Source organism: Epinephelus fuscoguttatus, linkage group LG6 (genome assembly GCF_011397635.1).
Source record: "Epinephelus fuscoguttatus linkage group LG6, E.fuscoguttatus.final_Chr_v1".
NCBI lineage: Eukaryota > Metazoa > Chordata > Actinopteri > Perciformes > Serranidae > Epinephelus > Epinephelus fuscoguttatus.
The window spans coordinates 41,570,651-41,588,291 of NC_064757.1; the positions used below are offsets into that span (position 1 = coordinate 41,570,651).

General features: G+C 41.2%; 1 protein-coding gene across 1 annotated transcript in view; it reads right to left on the reverse strand.

Annotated features, from left to right (window-relative positions):
- The window catches only part of cfap299 (cilia and flagella associated protein 299), a 129,378-nt gene that overhangs the window by 96,518 nt on the left and 15,219 nt on the right, over positions 1–17,641 (reverse strand). Inside the window, exon 3 of the mRNA XM_049578641.1 lies at positions 4,469–4,559. Coding sequence (XP_049434598.1) covers positions 4,469–4,559 — 91 coding nt within the window. The remainder of the gene's footprint in view (positions 1–4,468; positions 4,560–17,641) is intronic.

Consider the following 17,641-nt stretch of genomic DNA (forward strand, 5'->3'; position numbering starts at 1 on the left):
TGTGCGTCTTTTGATCTTGTGCTTCATCTTGCAGTCACACTTGAACGACACCTAAAGCAGGGCTGGGTATCTCAATATAATTTTCCTAGATGTTTGATTAAGCTTTGATATAATTACATAGGGCTGTGCCTGAGTCAGAATTATGTTGGTCAAATCTGATTTGGCTGTTCAAAACAATTTTTTTTCATGGAAGATTTTAGAGTTTAAACTCAGCAGGACGTTCAATGTAACAGCGGCATTCACATAATACAGAAAACAAGGTAACGGCGCGACCGACAGATTGGAAATGTGCAACATTTCTTTCTGACGCTGGATATCAGACAAAAGCCTGAGACTGCGTCACATTAAATTGCTGGGAATTCACCACTTTTAAGCAGAGGAAAGAAGACAACATTATCTTGGAGCAAAGTTTCTCCTCCTCAGCTGTCTGTACCAAAGAGTAGTGTCAAAGTCAAGAGCGCTCACTCCGCAGCAACATACGGGGACCAAAACTTCTCCAGAAGTACACTGCATAGCAAACTGACTACAAAAAAACAAAACAAAAAAAAAACTTCCTCAACTTGAAGCAATCTCTGTCAAGTGAGGGCCACTGCTGTTAACCAAAAGAAGTGGAAGAAGAAGTAGTAGCAGAAGAAGGACACGAGACCAGCCACCAGGCTAATGCTCAACGTTATAGCGTTACAGCAACTTATAAAAGTTAATTTTAGTATGACTGTTTTGACCACAGATAACAGCGCAGTGCTATCTCAAGACTGACTTTGCCACATAACGTTAGCGACAATAGCTGTATAGTCAACTCGTCTAATGCTAATGGTAACTTTGCAAGTTAACATGACTGACTTGCAGCTATTTCATTAGAATGATATGTAACAACATGACTAAACTTCCAACACTCTGAATGTCTCTGAATATGATTTTTGTCCAAGGTGCTTTCAGACCGAGAGTTTCAGGGACTCATTTTGTTCCAAAGTTGTATAATTTTACAGGGATTTACAAGAGGACCAGATCAAATGCCTTGTGTGAGAAAGCTGTTCTTGACTGGTCAGAATTTCCATGTGGGAAAAATCCAGGAAGTAAAGCAAACGTTGAAGAAGAATACACCTGCAAGATAAATGTGACACTTCCTAATGTCACAATGGAGGGACAACTACGCAGGGTGATTTTAGCGCTGCTCATCGTGGACTATATTGCTGTCATTGTTCATTTTAGTCAAAGCATACAGTTTGAAAACGAGGCGCGGCTCCAACTAGAAAACAATGTTTTGATGCATTGGATGTGCTGAATGTGCATATTAAGGCAGTACAGGAGGAGGTGCACATTAATAATCCTCCAGGACTGTAACATGCTCATGTTTAACCCAAACAATGTGTCATGTGACTGCAGTTGCTTCACATCCAGGTCAGAACACCTTCTCACCACAAACCAACCGCACCAGAGTTCGTTTGTAACCGGACTGAGACCACCTCTTCAAGAAGGTCTCGAATACTCCAAACATCCAAAACTTGCACAGAGAACACTGAGCACAGTTGGATTTTTTCTTTTTCTTGGTTACATTGTCAGCTAAAACACTTACAAAATATTTAAAACCGCCTATGCAAAAGGTTTGACATGCTGACTGGAATTAACAATTCTTTGTCCATTTATCGTTAATTGATATTATTTGATTATAACTGTTTTGTATCCACCTCAGACCTGTGAAATGTTCCGCTGTTTGGCAAGAGTTTGTCATGTTCTGACAATAAATAACTGTTTAAGCCACAGAGGGATGTCGAATGCTGTAAAGCCCTCTGAAAAATCAGCCTTTAAACATGAAAGAAATTGATTTGACATTTATCATGATAATCACTGATACTGACTGCTACAAGAACTTTTTCGTGGTAACATTTTTAGCCATAGCACCCATCCCTAAGTCCTAAAACTATTTGAGCTCCAACCCAAAGGAGGCATTTTCTGACCATTTCCTGGCAGAGCACCTCGGCGGTGTGGACTTTCATTCCAACCGCTTCACACTCTGTTGCAAGCCGCCCCAGTGTGTGCTGGAGGTCACGGTCTGATGCAGTCAACCAGACTCTCTCTACTACTCATCAGCTGCACCTGGAGATTCTGTCCATGAAAATCACAAACAGAACCTGTGACCAGGCCTTTGCAGAGCTCAGCTGTTACTGGCCAACTGTGGAGAATATGGACACAGCTCGCTCTGCAGATAAACAAAAAACGGACTCAGACAACAAGTCATAATGGTCCTGCCACTCTATTTTGTACCCACTACAAGAAACTCCTGCCACATTACCATTGCAAAGCTTTTAGACTACCTCAGTGATCTTTGCCAGAAATCTCTGCCAGAGAAATCTGAAAGGGAATCCTTATCTCTCAGCACTCAGCCAGGCATCTTCTTGGCACCTCCCGTACTTGGCAGCTCTGAAAAATGCTGCACAGACGCTGTGAAGACATGAGCTCAACTATATCTAGTTAGTACCAGTTTACCACCCGCACCAACTCATGACTCTGTTCTCATTCTCAAAAGATGCCATTTCTCATCTTGGACTTTACCAAGGCCTGCATGCTTGCCATTCGACTGACAATATACTTGACCTTTTGAAATAAAAGTATAACAGCTCAGATATAGTCCATAAGCAGCTCGGTTTATACTACACTGAGTGTCATTGATTATAACCCGATCAGGCCTCGCAGGTCAGCAGGCACAGGGTTTCTAGCTGTACCTACAATTAGATCCAGTTCTGGTGAGGATGCCTTTCGTTGCTGTGGTCCTACTGAGTCCAGCACAACTCTGATCCACATTTAAAAGCAAACTCAAGACGTTTAATTCTCCCAGGCGTATGGTTAATTAGTGTGTGTGTATATTCACTTGACCGCACTTGATCATGTTGATGTTTGTGTGTTCTCTATATTGTTATATCAATATTGATGACTATTGCTCATACTTATATATGTTTATGCAAACTATGTTCTCGTATTTAATTTTATCTGTTGTCTTTCATTGTAAAACACACATGAGAACATGACACTGACCCTATCATATCGTATAATATTGCCAGTTGTGTGTACGTGTGTGTTTGTTCAGATAAGAATGCCACTAACATTTTGGCTAACCTGAAATAATACCTGAATAAAAAGCAGGGTGTTCCTGATGGGGATGTGATGAGACACTTTTTGTTTAACACATATATGCTGAGGCACATTTTGCTGACATTTCTGGTTATTTGTTTTATTAATCTTTATATGTTTTAATGTTTTCCACATTCCAATTCCAACTGTGTGCATGCCCTCAGGGATTCAAAGTCCATTGTTGTTTGAAAGTGTAAACTTGCACTGTTATTCTATTGTATCAGTGGCATAAAATGGTCTTAAAATGACAATAATATTGTTTATCGCAATTATTTCTGGAGCAGTATACTGTCTACTTTTAAAAAGCAAAAAAGGAATAGAGGCAAGACAACAATGGAACATAAGCAGCTACACTGAGATTACAAGTAGAAGTCTTATGTAGAGTGAGCATGGTGGTATATGTGATTTGAATCGGCGGTTGCAGGTATGTCCTCAAATCAAATTTACAATATGTGTGTTTGTGTACAGAATATGTTTGAAATGTGTAATTGAGATTGATTGAGAGATTATTGCTTTAATATAGTATGTATGGCAGTACAGGAATAAGTCTAAGTGCAATTGATCTAGTCACGCATTGTCGTCTTGTGTTGTGTCTTAAAGTAGAGCAATAAGTGTCCGACTGGAGAAGATTAAATGGCTAGATTATTTCTGTAGTTCTGAAAAGTCAGGGTGTTATGATTGAGGGAGAGTGAAGTGCAGTGATGAGTCAAAGGGAAAAGGTTCCCATGGATGTTGTATAGTTTTGCTATTGGTTCAATGATTTTCTTTCTGTTGAGGGACCAAATTGGGAGTCAGTAGCGTATTGTTGAGAGTGTGATTGCATAAAAATATGTGTCCACAACAGAAGGGTCGAGGTATGGTGTGATGTTGCTGTGAGCATGCAATGTCTCTGAGAAGAAGGAAGACAAATGTTGAAAAGAATAACAAGCGCTAGTTCTTAATACACCATAAGACTAATATTGATACCAATACTAATTGTACAGTTTATGCTGTGAAAATACATAATTTTGTTTCGAAGATTGTGAATACTTCTCCAGGCCTGTACCCCGGCTCTTCAGGTGAGACCCCTACAGAAATGATCTTAGCAGTTCTATCTAAAAGAACACCTTGGAAAAGGTAGCTAGAGTTTGGTAAACGGGGTTTTATGGAGGGGAGAGGGGCGGGCAGCTGGCTCTCATGGTATTTGGGGAGGAATGGTGGGTGGAGGGGCTGAGGGGATGGGGGGAGCATTTCCACTCAACTTGACACAGTATGGATTTTGTTCCCATCCTAATGGAATTGCAGAAATATTTGAGGGGAATCCCATTACGTAGCAATTGGAGTGCTGTAATAATGTACTCACAGTCATTTTCCCACTGCGGTTGGCCTCCTCTCGCTCTGCCAGGGCTTTCAGGAAGTTATCTTTGAGTTCTTTTCCTGCACTTGCCAGTGTCCTGGAAAAGACAACACTCAAACGGTTTGAAATGTTTCTCTTAACCTAAAAAAAAAAGTCACATGAAGCCTTAAAGGTTCTTTATGGAAGCTTTCCACCCTTTCACATGTCGTAGCTGCGGGGTACTCTGGCCTATCTCTGCTCTAACATTAACAATCAACTAAACAGTCATCCTTACTGAAATGGATTGAGTAAAATGTTTTTCTAATCTGATCTGACACTGCAGAGGAGGGATATTTCCTTTTCCATGTCTCCATGACTTTCCTTAGTAAGTACAATACAACATTTAACAGGGCTTAATTAAAATGTATGATGAAAACAAAATGTAGATTTAAGTAGATGCAACAGAAAGCGAGCATGACATGCAGTCAAAGTCATGAGGTAGATTCCAGACAGCATCTAATGTGTCAGCACACAACACTTCACCAAAGCTGCCAAACTCCCAGGACACTCCCAAATACTCTACATACCATTTCTAAACAGAAATTATAAAAAATGTTGATAAGTCAGTGTCTTTACTCTGAAAGAAACCTGAAAACTACAGCGATCATGCAGAATGTCACAGTGTCACAGCTGTCCTTCCTAATTTCAGTATGCAGAGTAACATCATATCAGAGTATAATGACTTTATATGTGATACTATGGCAGCTTTTTACACTTAGGCTGGCCTGTTTCCATGGAAACATGGTTTTGGCGTGCTGTGATGTATCCACACCTGAAAAAACATTGGCACTAATATTTGAACAGTTAACACTGCAGTACGAGCAACAGAACGCTGGCTCGCGTCCAGGATTGACTGTGCAAAACATTCATCAGATCCGCAGCGAGTTAACGTCTTAAAGGCAGTAAACAGGTCATTGGGAGCCTCTCAGTTGTGGTTGAGAATGTTCAAGAAGAAAAACGGTAAAAAAAAATGTAGAAAGGCCATTCACTAAATCAAAGTTACAACACCACTATCTATGGACTTTAACCATGTGAAACAATAACCTGCACTGAATAGTTTTAATTTTCTTCCATTTTTTCATGGAAAAATTTGCGTCTTTTGTTTCTCATTTTTTATATCTGGTGAACCACTGGTGTGTTTGGTGTTATATCATGCAAGCCCTTTTCCTTACACTTACAGGTGCACTGTGGGAACAACTTACCTACTTGCTTCAGATAGACATTGACAGTGTTGGGGAGCAGTGAACTACATGTAATTTAACCGGTAGTTTCTGCAGTAGCTTGCTGATAGTTAAACTACATTCATATTTGCAAAGTGATTCAAGTAGTTAAAATATTTTTGCCATTTTGATGCAGTTAATAACTGAACAAATTTTGGGCCATAAAAGAAATTGAGTTCTTTTTTATTTCTCCACTATAATTGAAGCTCTTTGACCACAATTAGTTGCAAGTATTAATTAGCCATATTTATTGACAAATGTTCAGAGAAATTGTTGCTATATTACAAGTTACCTCCATATCTGAGTAATCCTGCTCAGTCCAGTACCCCCACCTGGACTCTAGTTTCCACTGATGGACTCAGGGGATGGGGCCCCCCTGGTACCACCTCAGTTGAAAAGGCCGCAATAAAGCGCCCTCTTGAGTGGCGAAAATGAGAGGATTTGCCCTATCAGCTGCCCTCTTGAATGATGACAAGAAGCGGATGTGCCCTTTTGGCTGCCCTCTTGAGTAATCAAAAGAAGACGATGTGCCCTATTGGATGAAAACGAGCAGAGGGCCCTTTTGGCTGCCCTCTTGAGTGACGAAAATGAGAGGATTTGCCCTATCAGCTGCCCTCTTGAATGATGAAAATGAGTGGATGTGCCCTTTTGGCTGCCCTCTTGAGTGATGACAGCGAGAGGATGCGCCTTTTTGGCTGCCCTCTTGAGTGATCAAAACAAGACGATGTGCCCTATTGGATGAAAACGAGCAAACGTGCCTTTTTGGCTGCCCTCTTGAGCGATCAAAACAAGACGATGTGCCCTATTGGATGAAAACGAGCAAATGTGCCTTTTTGGCTGCCCTCTTGAGTGGTGAAAACGAGAGAATTTGCCCTATCAGCTGCCCTCTTGAATGATGAAAATGAGCGGATGTGCCCTTTTGGCTGCCTTCTTGTCCCCATGTCATGCAGTAGTTGCCCTTTTTTGCTTTTCGCCCTGCCCTTCAAACATCCTGAGTCCGTCACTGCTAGTTTCTCAGGCAGCTGTCTGACTGATGGACACTATACAAGACCTAAAATGCCACTGCACTTTCTTATGAATAGTGGGGTATTTCAATGTTTTGGTTTATGACCTGTGAACAAGTAGGCTCTTAATTGACATTTTTGCTGGCATGTGACTTTTTTGTGTTATATTTTGTTATTATTATGATTGATTGATTATTATGATTTTGTATTAGTTTTTACAAAGCAGTTTGAACTACTATTTTATTTTAGTAGCTTTAGTTTAACAAACTATATTTCCCCCTCGGACAACTTTGGTGTAGCTCACCTTCTTCAGTAAGAAGTCATTGGTAGCTCGCAAAGCTATGCTTTAAAAGTCAGTTCCCCAACACTGGGCACTGATGAGTGTTAAGTGCCTGTTTTATCTGCCTTGCTCTCTAGCCTGCTGCAAACTGTGCCACCCAACTAAACTCTTGTTTCCAGGAGAATCAAAAACCTCACTTCCGCTTCAACTCATAAACTTTGTCTTTACCTGCCAGCCGCCATTTTCAAGCATGTCCAATCAATATGGCACATGTGCAACTCTTAACAGAGATGAGAGTGGAGCAAGATGGCTAACTCCTTAGCTACGTCCGTCATCAGCTTCGGGAAGAAAATCATAAAACCCACTTGCCCAATCCGGCAAGTTGCTAAATTCACTAGCCAAATGTGGCATTTTATTTGCTGCAGGCAATTGGGTAATCCTAATTGCTATGCCCTGAGACATAAACATGAAAAAACAGTCTAAAATTTTCAAATTTATGATTTGTGTCAGGATATATTCGGGCGGCTGTGGCTAAGGAGGCGGAGTGGGTCATGCACTAATTGGAAGATTGATTCCTGGCTCCTCCTGTCTACTTGTTGAAGTGTCCTTGGCCAAGATACTGAACCTGGAATCGCTCCCGATGGCTGTTCCATCTCTGTGTTAGTGCATTTTAAACTGAGTAGCAGGTGGCACCTTGTACAGTAGCCTCAGCCACTAGTGTGTGAATGAATGTGTGAATGTGACTGTTGTGTCAAAAGCGCTTTGAGTGGTTGGAAGACTAGAAAGGCGCTATACATGTGAAGTCCATTTAGCATTTTTTCAAATGTCCAATACATGCTGCTATGAATACATCTGCTCCGTACCAAAATAGTATTGAGGTTCAATATTTAGTCCTTCACACAGTTGTGAGACGAAGTAATAACCCTAGACTTCCATGAAAAACACCTGTTAGTTGGAGCCAGAAATCCCCCAGTCATAAATCTGTTTCTTTCATGCTGAATATTCAAAACTACTGAACCCAGTTCCGTCTGCCTCCAGAAACGAAGACAAGTTCAGTTATTCTACATTAATGGCTCCTCAAATCCACTTTCCATACCCAAAGCACTTTAAAAAGCCTCAACAGCCACAACAAGCGCGGACAAGCGCCAAAGCCAATGTCTGCTCTTAGCCTAACTTAACATTACAGTAAAAGAGAACAGGATCTGAATGTTTAAATTTACTAGAATTTGGAAGAGGATTGTAATTTATACTAGTCGTTTGGCTCATGCCCCATAATGAAAGTCTTAGAGGAATCACACAGTGGTAAAAGTGCACGGACAGCACATATTTGGAGGCTGGAACCTCACTCCATCTTCTGAGTGAGTGAAGGATTGCTGCTGGGTCATGGGGGCCGAGGCCCCAAAGTAAACACAGGTGTTGAGGAGGCAAGTGACTGGGGTTACCCCATCCAGTAGCTAAAGCAACACACACAGTCACGGAGAGTGAATAATACTTCAGCAAAACACATGGACCGCTGCAAGTTTGAGTTTCCCGTCAATTAACAAATTTCTTATCAAGCCTCATTTAGGAGGGATAACAAGGAATTCACTATTAAATGATGGTTATTAGCGGCTAATGACTAGGTATTAAGCTAACAGTGATCGAGCCATGTGTTTTAAGTGTCTTGTTTTTGGATTGTGGTCAAGGCAGGTGGGCCCTGGCATTAGTAAAGAAGAAGTGAAAGAGGGAAGTGAACAGTCATCTGGCTCGTTGAAAAAAAGTACATCTTTCTAAGACCATCTGTCCTACAGATATAAAATTACTTTTACAAGGTATATGTGTGGCTGCGCCAGTTTAAAAAGGGGAAACACTACAAGACAACATAAATCGAGATCTGCTTCTTGGATACTTAAGCTTTCCGAACTCTGGAAGAATTTCTGAGACCATCCTCACCAAAAAAGCAACTACTATTTGTTTGTACAAATGCTTTAGACAATCTATGCTTCCATTTTCTTCACAAGCAACCTCTCACCATTATACAAACAGATACATTATGCTGGGTCTTTTTTTATTAAAAGGTACAGATTTTTACATAAGCAGCAAACAATAGTAGAAAAGGCAGAAGTAGCATGACTGCCACAAAAATACTTAATGGGAATTCAGACCACAAAGACCTGCATTAAAACAGTACAGGTGGCTGCGATGGTGGCGGTGAGTTGTTTAAGGTACCAGTGAGACAACGAAATACAATCCAGGAAGTTGTTTTTTCACGCAAGGCTAAAGTTGGTCCAGTCATGTCTTTAGGGAGGAGGCTAGCATGGAGTATAAATCGTGTGACTTTAGAGGCTACATTCAAGTCCAGTTAAGGATGTTGGTTTCTTTTAAATTTAACCACGATCATTTCTTAAAATAACACAAACTTTAACAATAATTGCATACATGTATGAGTAAATGTTAACAGGTCAATTTTGGAAATATACTGTACACTATAGTACTATTTTTGTCATTTAGGTTTGGGGAGTTGTTAGATTTTTTCCTCCAATTGCAGCCCAGTCACCAGAAGAAAATGTTGGCATTGCACATTTGTACAAACCAATAATATGTGACGTTTTTATGTCTCATTTGTATCATACTAACATTTCTGAAGTGAAGTAGTTCCATGGGATTAGTTTCTCATCAGCAGAAGGATAAGGTGGATGGCATGAGATTTTGGCGACATGGCTGCCAGGCAGCTGACCATTGTTCAAGACTAACACTGGTATTGTTGACATTCATGTCCTAAACGTGCTCTCAATTGTACGTGGACATTATGTATTACGGACTCTTATTTTGAAAGTGACTGAAACCGGAAATGCTTGTTGGTAACCTGTCTATATAATAGGTGTGTCAATAAATGATTTTTCTTTTTGTTTGAGCAAGCAACACGTGTGGACGTCTCCTTATTTCTCCCAGTGTTTTATTCCTCTGTCATTTTATTTTATGTTTAACGAAGTATCTGGTACCACGAGCAGAACGATGTGCACTGCACTGTTAACAGGTATCTTTTGGATTTTTTTTTTTTTTTTTTTACTGAGAGGTAGAGATATTTTCAACCATGGTTGCGGCGATCAGTCTCACCTGCCACACCACAGACAGAATGGGTTTTAGCTGCTGCTGCGAGTGTGAGCTCTGTGCCAGGGGAAGGTTGTGAAAGTCCGCCTACTTACCCACAGTGACAGGGCTAACTGTTAGCATCACACAGCTAACATCACATAATGGTTATTCATGGGTTTAATGACAGAGTGCCAACCACCAATATGGTGTTGGTGTGACCATGCTGGGAGAGTTTAACAGCTTAGTGTTGAATGTTAGCCACTGCTGCCATGTTAGCTTGTGCTAACCCGGCATACGTTGAACTGAGCGTTTGATGGGAGGGGAGTGGCTCTGAAAAGGGGGCAGCAGCAGAAACTTTGCTAACCAGGCAGTGATTTGGTTTGATCCAGGATCGGACCCTGACACAAAAAGGATTGACAGTGGATATCATTTGACTGAAGACATTTCAATACTACGGGGTACTTCAGACACATTCTGGATTTCTTGTTTTTGCAATTCTAATATCTTTTAGCCTTGATGATTCTATTGTGCAGATTTAGGTGTACAAAAATAAGCAAAGAAGTGACAGTCTTTGGACTCTAATAAACAAGGTAATACGACAAAGTCTAAGTTGCTCCATAAGTCACTGCTTCACTTGAAATTTTGAAATAAGACTCGTGAGCTGTAAATTCAACAAGCCAACTGCTAAAAAAAAATTAAATATTGCCTCTCCTTCATTTGAACAGTTTCTCTATAGACTATTACATAATACAGAGTTTAGATGCTGACCAAAACAAGATATGCAGCATTCAATCAACAGAATCTTGTATTGTCATCATTGCACCCCAAATAGCTTTGCATTTGAATTAGCAGTGATCTTTGTGAAAAACTGCAATGTGAGATGTAACCTTTGTTGTTTTATTTTGTAAAACACCGTGTCAATAGTTTACAATTACCAGTCAGAAGGTGAAATACTGTGTTGTTTGTTTCAAACGTAAACGGAAAGGTATGGGGCAAACTGTGACATTGCAGGTTCAAAGTTCGCTTTCAGGAATAATGAGCAGAACCAAAATGCTAGTTTCTAAAAAGGCTGCTGAATTCATAGAAATTTAGAAGCAACAAACCTTTTCATGCGATATGCAGAAGTGGTATTTCTATGTCACGGTTTTCACTCATGATGTACTCCAATTTAAGGCACTGTCACATGATGCTTTGTTGACGAAGGTATGTAATATTTACATCCTATAGTTTGCTTCTACGACTTAAAATCTAAATTTGAGTATGCGAATTAGACAGAAATTACACAACAGTGTAAAATGGGGTCTGTATGTTCCCTCTTGCTTACACTTTGACTTGTTTGTAGGTGCCTGCTGTTTGTGTGTTTTTGACTGCTTCACATCTGTCGCTTTCAAATTTGTGTTAACCTAAGTGTCATTGACCTGCACCAATGATTCATCTCTTTGCTGGACTCAAAGACTCATTATCTGTTTGCACAGCTGAAAGGACAAGCTGAAAGGAGGACCGACATTTACTGCAGGGACTGGTTAAGAAATTCAATATACTGCAGCACGTTGCCCTGAGCGCCAACTTTTGTGCAATTTCATCACCCTTGCCAAACAAATTTGATCTGTATCAGGTTGTGTCCTCTTTCAAACGTGCGAAACGTTGCTACAGCAAATAATTCCCGGCATAATTAATGGAATGTCATTAAAAAGTTCTTTGAGGAATAAAGGGGGACGAGCATTCCTTCTTAATTCGTAGCCTTCGTTTTGCAAATAAATATTCAGCAACTAGATAAATTGTGTTTTCTGAGAGATTTTCATTTCATGACGCGTAACAGATGTTGTGCTTTGAAATAATTTCGTCCTTTATTCTCGGGACAGATTAACAGATTGAAGCTTTCATTAGCCTGCAGCTTTCGGCAGCATGGCAGATGGGAACTTTCAATAATACAGTGATTTCTTAAGAAACAACACATACTGTACCAGAATATTTTTCCTCAGAGTGCTTGGGAAAATGAATCTTATGGAAAATATTATTTTGGGCTGGTGGACGTCAAGGGAAATTCCACACAGCATGACAATTTACTTTATTTTGGGATTTTTCTAAAATCCTCTGTCACCTCTGATTACAATGAGCTGAATGTATCAGTTACACATGTGCTACGCATGATATCTTACCTGAGCTTTCTTTGTGTAATGTGGCCACCTTGGCTTTTGGGGGTTGAGGAGGTTGCACATTGTGCATTGCCTGCCTGAAAGGTGCGTGTTTTGAAGGCTGATCAAAGGAATCATTGTCATATTTTTCATACCAAGGCAAAATTGGATGTATTCTATTTGGGGACATGCAGCGGTGGTGGTAAGACTGTTTTGAAGTGAAATCTGATGTGTAGATTTGGACAGAGCAAAAGGAAACTTGAAAGTTTAGGAAAAGAATATTCACCGCAGTGTCAGTCCTAAAATGAGAGAACAAGCTCACATCTATGAATGGCTGTCTGTCCTGCACATGTTAACAGTGTGGTTTCTTTCTCATCAGTTTATTAGCTTACACTGTAATGCAAAGAAACACATATGAAATCATTTAAAAAGTATTTTTCAACTCATTAGTGAAGAATTTCCTCAGAAACAAAATTGTAACAGATTTATTTCTTATTTCTGGTTACATACTGCTGGGACTAGTCAAAAGTTGGAACTCAACTTTTTTGTCCAAAACTGTGGAGTCATGCTCCAAAATCAATTATAAACAATCTGGCAATAATGAAACTACATATTACAGTCATTGTCCTCTAGACCCTGCCTCACAGGAGAGCCACAGACCACTTAATCCATCATAGACATCCTCCATCTACAGCACTTGAAAGTACAAAGGAGAGGACGACAGCTTGGCCTGGTAGCCTGATGAGAAGAGCTATATGATGTGGAAACCACTTCCTGCCCTTCATTAGGGGCACTAAGCTATAGTTCAGCGGGTGTAGGTAACAGCAAGACAGCTTCTATCACATGTGATCAAATATCAGAGACCACCTGAGTGCAGGGGTGCAGGATGTGTGAGGTACAAGTGAAAACATCCACAGTAAGTCACTGTGGCAGAAGGTCATTATGAATGACAGTCATTGGGTCTATAGGAGGCGAAGAAGAGGAAATGACTCCAGGACCAGTTGGCTGTAAAGATGGCATGGCGGCCAGAGTCAACATTATATAACATAGTCCTGAGTGGATGTATTATTTAGGTCTACCTCAGCTTTTGCTGCACATTGTCGGAAAACAAGATGCAAACTGGGTTACAACAAACAGGGTTCAGAGTCACCATTTCTCTTCATGTGTACCTGTTGCATCAGAGGGTCATAACACAACTGGCAATTGGAAATTGGAAACATTAGGTCCTTCTCGAGGATGGGAATGAGCATTTGAGTACTTGATCTGAACGTCAGTATTCGTTCATGTTTAAACGTGTATTGACCCTCCATCAATCCATCCACCCATTTTCATCCACCTATCTGGGGCTGGGTCTTGGGGGCAGCAGGGTGAGCAAAGTACTTCAGACGTCCCTCCCACCAGCAACACTTTCCAGCTATTTCTGGGGATCCAAAGGTGTTCCCAGGCCAGATGAGATATGTAATCCCTACAGCTCTTTCTAGTTCTGCCCCAGGGGCCTTCTACCAGTTGGACGTGTCTGGAACACCTCCAACAGGAGATGTACAGGAGGCATCAGATGCCCAAATCACCTCAAGTGGCCCCTTTCAACACAAAGGAGCAGCAGCTCTACTCCGAGCTCCCTCTGGATGTCTGAGCTCTTTACCCTATCTCTAAGGCTGAGCCCAGTCGTGCTACGGAGGAAACTTATTACAGCTGCTTGTATCCGCTATGTCATTCTTTCAGTCACTAGCCAAAGTCCATGACCAAAGGTGAGGGTTGGGGCGTCGACGATCCGGTAAATCGAAAGCTTTGCCTTCTGGCTCAGCTCCCTCTCTACCACAATGGTCTGGCGAAGTGCCTGCATCACTGTTTGGACCCTGTTCTATAAGGAGAATTTAAATTTCTGGACAAGATGCAGATGACATTCAACGTTCTCAGTCAGACATCACTCAATCTGACATTATGGACAGAATGGCGACCAGGCATAAGAGTGATGTTTAGAAGTATTTCGACAAAATAGATGAAATGAATGGTAGCTATGCAATCTCTGCAGTTTGTGCCACACTGAAACTCTACCTGCATTTTCATTTGGGTGTCCATTTTGGATCCTTTTCTTCTTTGCCAGTAGTCGGTAATAATTTAATGCAAGTACAAAATATGGAAATTGCTTACAGTGCTCATCTGTTATAATTTTTACTCTGATTAAGAAAGCGGCAAAAATAAATATGAGGAAAAATAACTGAAGGATAACAAACCACAAATACATACATTTTACATTTCATTCAAATGATATTAAAGTTTCTGAAGTGATGTAGTATACGAGCTGACTTTATCATGCTGAAGTGAAGACGATGGTGGAGGCATGACGCCTGGGCAAAATGCCAGCCAAGCTGTGGGCCACTGTAGACCAGTGTTCGAGACCAACAATTAACAAGACAGGCTGAATTTAAGTGAGTCATAGCTGTGTTTCCTGCAGCTTCTTAGCCCCCGGTTGTGGGCATTTTTTTGTGACCTGTCGCTGTTTTTCCAGCAGGGATAGTGCCATGAAAAGCAGCTGTTATTTGACTCAGCCATCACTGCATGTCCAGCAGGGACTGTGCCATCAAAACGTGATGTTCTCGAAACCATAACCAAGTGATTTTTGTGCACTAACTTAACTAAGCATTAACCAAAGCGGTGTTGAAATGTAAAGAAAAGTGAAATTTCAACATATCCACTACAAAAAAAGTGTCCATGGTTTGCAGAAATGTACAATGGTAATATTTTTCTGGCAATTGGGTTGACCTGTAAATTGCCCTGGCCTGAGATAAATGATCATTTTATATCAACTGATTCAAATTTGTAACCAGTTTTTGATATCTATCGTTGCAACTGGCTTAGTGAAATCTGTGTTTTCCTTGAACATATCAGAAACAACGGGTTAGGGTTAATTGGTTAAGAATTCAAGTATGACTTGTAGAAAACTCTTTAATGTGTAAAAAAGTGGGAACATCCAAACGACAGCTTGTTATTCATTATCTGCTGCACCAGCTGGTCCTAAACTGGTGTACATGTTGATCTATGTGCTGCATGGTGGGATGTGGTGGTGGCGTGCTGAAGCCTGGCAGGATGTGTGTCTCTGGACAGAGCTTGCAGGGGAGAGCTCCAAAGTTACACACCCGTCCAAAATCACAAAGAGCAAGGAAGGCAATTGGCTTGACAGCACATGTAATAGAGACTGCAAAACCTCGTCGCCCGAGGGCCCTCGCCAGAATAGCAGTCGTGGAGAGTGGCGGGGCTTTGGCTCGCTAAAAATGAGCCTGGGATCAGCTTTGTGAGGCTTCTCATGTCAGTCACATCCACAATCTTATTTTCGCTAAGCATCTGGAGGTTGGATCCACAGTGAAATATATTCACTGTGCGTGTTCGTGGCGCTGGTTTTACTTGGCACAGCAAGTGATAGCTCACTTTTAATATAGAGTAGAGAGTTAGAGAGCGGAGAATTCTTGAGGTGGACTGTAAAAACGCAGCAGCACAATGGACAATGAGCATGGCTGTGGTTTGGACTGTGGGGAGATCGCGGGGAGCCTGATGGAAACCTCGCAGGGCTGCCGTGAGCACGCGAGGTCAGGACATATGCTGACATGGACTTCTGGGCCCGAGCCAGAGCCGGAGCAGAGAGGAAACGGAGGCCTCACGTCTGCTCAGCAGTGCTCCCCTTGTTTGTCTCTGACTTTATATCAAATGTTATTCTTGTCTGAGATAAAACGCAGTCCTATCAAGACTTCCAATATGGATGTCTTTTGTTTGCATTGAACAGAACACAATTCTCAAGATCTGGCAGGTTGAGAAGTTTAGGTGGTTTGGAATATCTAATAAAAGAACAAGACATTTATGTCCTGCTAAAAACAAAGTCCTGATGTCCTGATGTACTTGTGATACAACCCTGTCTCCTAGAAATTACATTTGTATGTTACTAAATTGCTTTGTTAATTAAAGTGTTGTGGTAACAAAGCTGCTACCTGGATTATAATTTAGAAATGTCTGACGTACAAAGTGCAGGACCAGAACCCTGGGTTCGCATCCAGACTCCTGTCATACATTTAGGTTACAAGAGTACTTTGGTTAAAGTTACGGAAAGATCTTCGGTTACATTTTGATGAAAAATGTATAATTCGCATATGATTCATAAATGTTCTGGTCTCGCCAATCACAAAAAAAGCAATTGTCATTTTAATATCCCCCCTCAATACCTCAATATATTCTGAGTTTAGAAGCCTCATCCCGAGAGTTTACAACACAGAGAGGTGACATACAGCCAAGACAAGAATCTTCTCTGAGCCAGAAATAGAAACGCTGACACCCCAGGTTGAATTCAACCACCTGATTCTAACTGGCATCCTGAAAAGTGGCATCAAATGAATTCAGAAAAAGGCAGTATGGAAAGAAATCAAAAAAAATTAAAAAATCTATTTGTCTGACATTTGTACACAAAAGATCTCAGGCTCCGGCCAGCTGGCTCCGACACATCAAAACATGGAGAAGGAGGTCAAGTTAAGGGTCCTGATGTGAGGCCGAGCAGACAGCCTGTCAGTCAAAGTGGCCACACCCTTAATTGACCTATCATTAAGTCCTGCCCTCAAACGCGATGGGCCAATCACAGCGCGTATAGCCATTCCCATATACTCAGACATTCTCTGCCTGGACGTCCATTGAAATGCATTACAGAAAGTCAGTTTTGTTCGGTTTTATGAGCTTTTTCAGAGATTTGAAGTTTAAAAATGGTCAAACGGTGTGCATGGGGTACATGCAACTCTGACACAAGGTATCCTGAGAGGCTGGGCGACCAGGTGTATTTTTTACACTTTAAACCACATCTCAACCAAGAAAAGCGTCTCCTTCTCTCCGGGCACTCCGGCTTCCTCCCACAGTCCAAAGACATGCAGACTGGGGACTAGGTTAATTGATAACTCTAAATTGTCCATAGGTGTGAATGTGAGCGTGAATGGTTGTCTGTCTCTATGTGTCAGCCCTGTGATAGTCTGGCGACCTGTCCAGGGTGAACCCTGCCTCTCACCCGATGTCAGCTGGGATAGGCTCCAGCCCCCCCGCGACCCTCAAGAGGATGAAGCGGTTAAAAGATGAATGAATGAATGAATGAATGATGTCTACATCTGTTCTAAGGTAAGTCAACATTGTGTTTGAGGCAACATATTGTCACTTTGCTGGAAAGAAATATAAAGTTATCTTTAACATCTCTAGCTAACGTTAGCTAAAGTTAGCCTAACGTTAGCTCCTAGCTGCGTTGTTCATCATGTCACCTTGTTTGCTGGGAGGTCATTAGCCTATTTTGTTCTAGTTTTGTACTTTGGTGATGGTACATCATTGTTAGCTGTTGTCCAAAGGGCTCTAGTTAAGCTAACGTTAACTTCTGGAGCTTAGTTTCATTAACTTATCTGTAATGGCAGAGA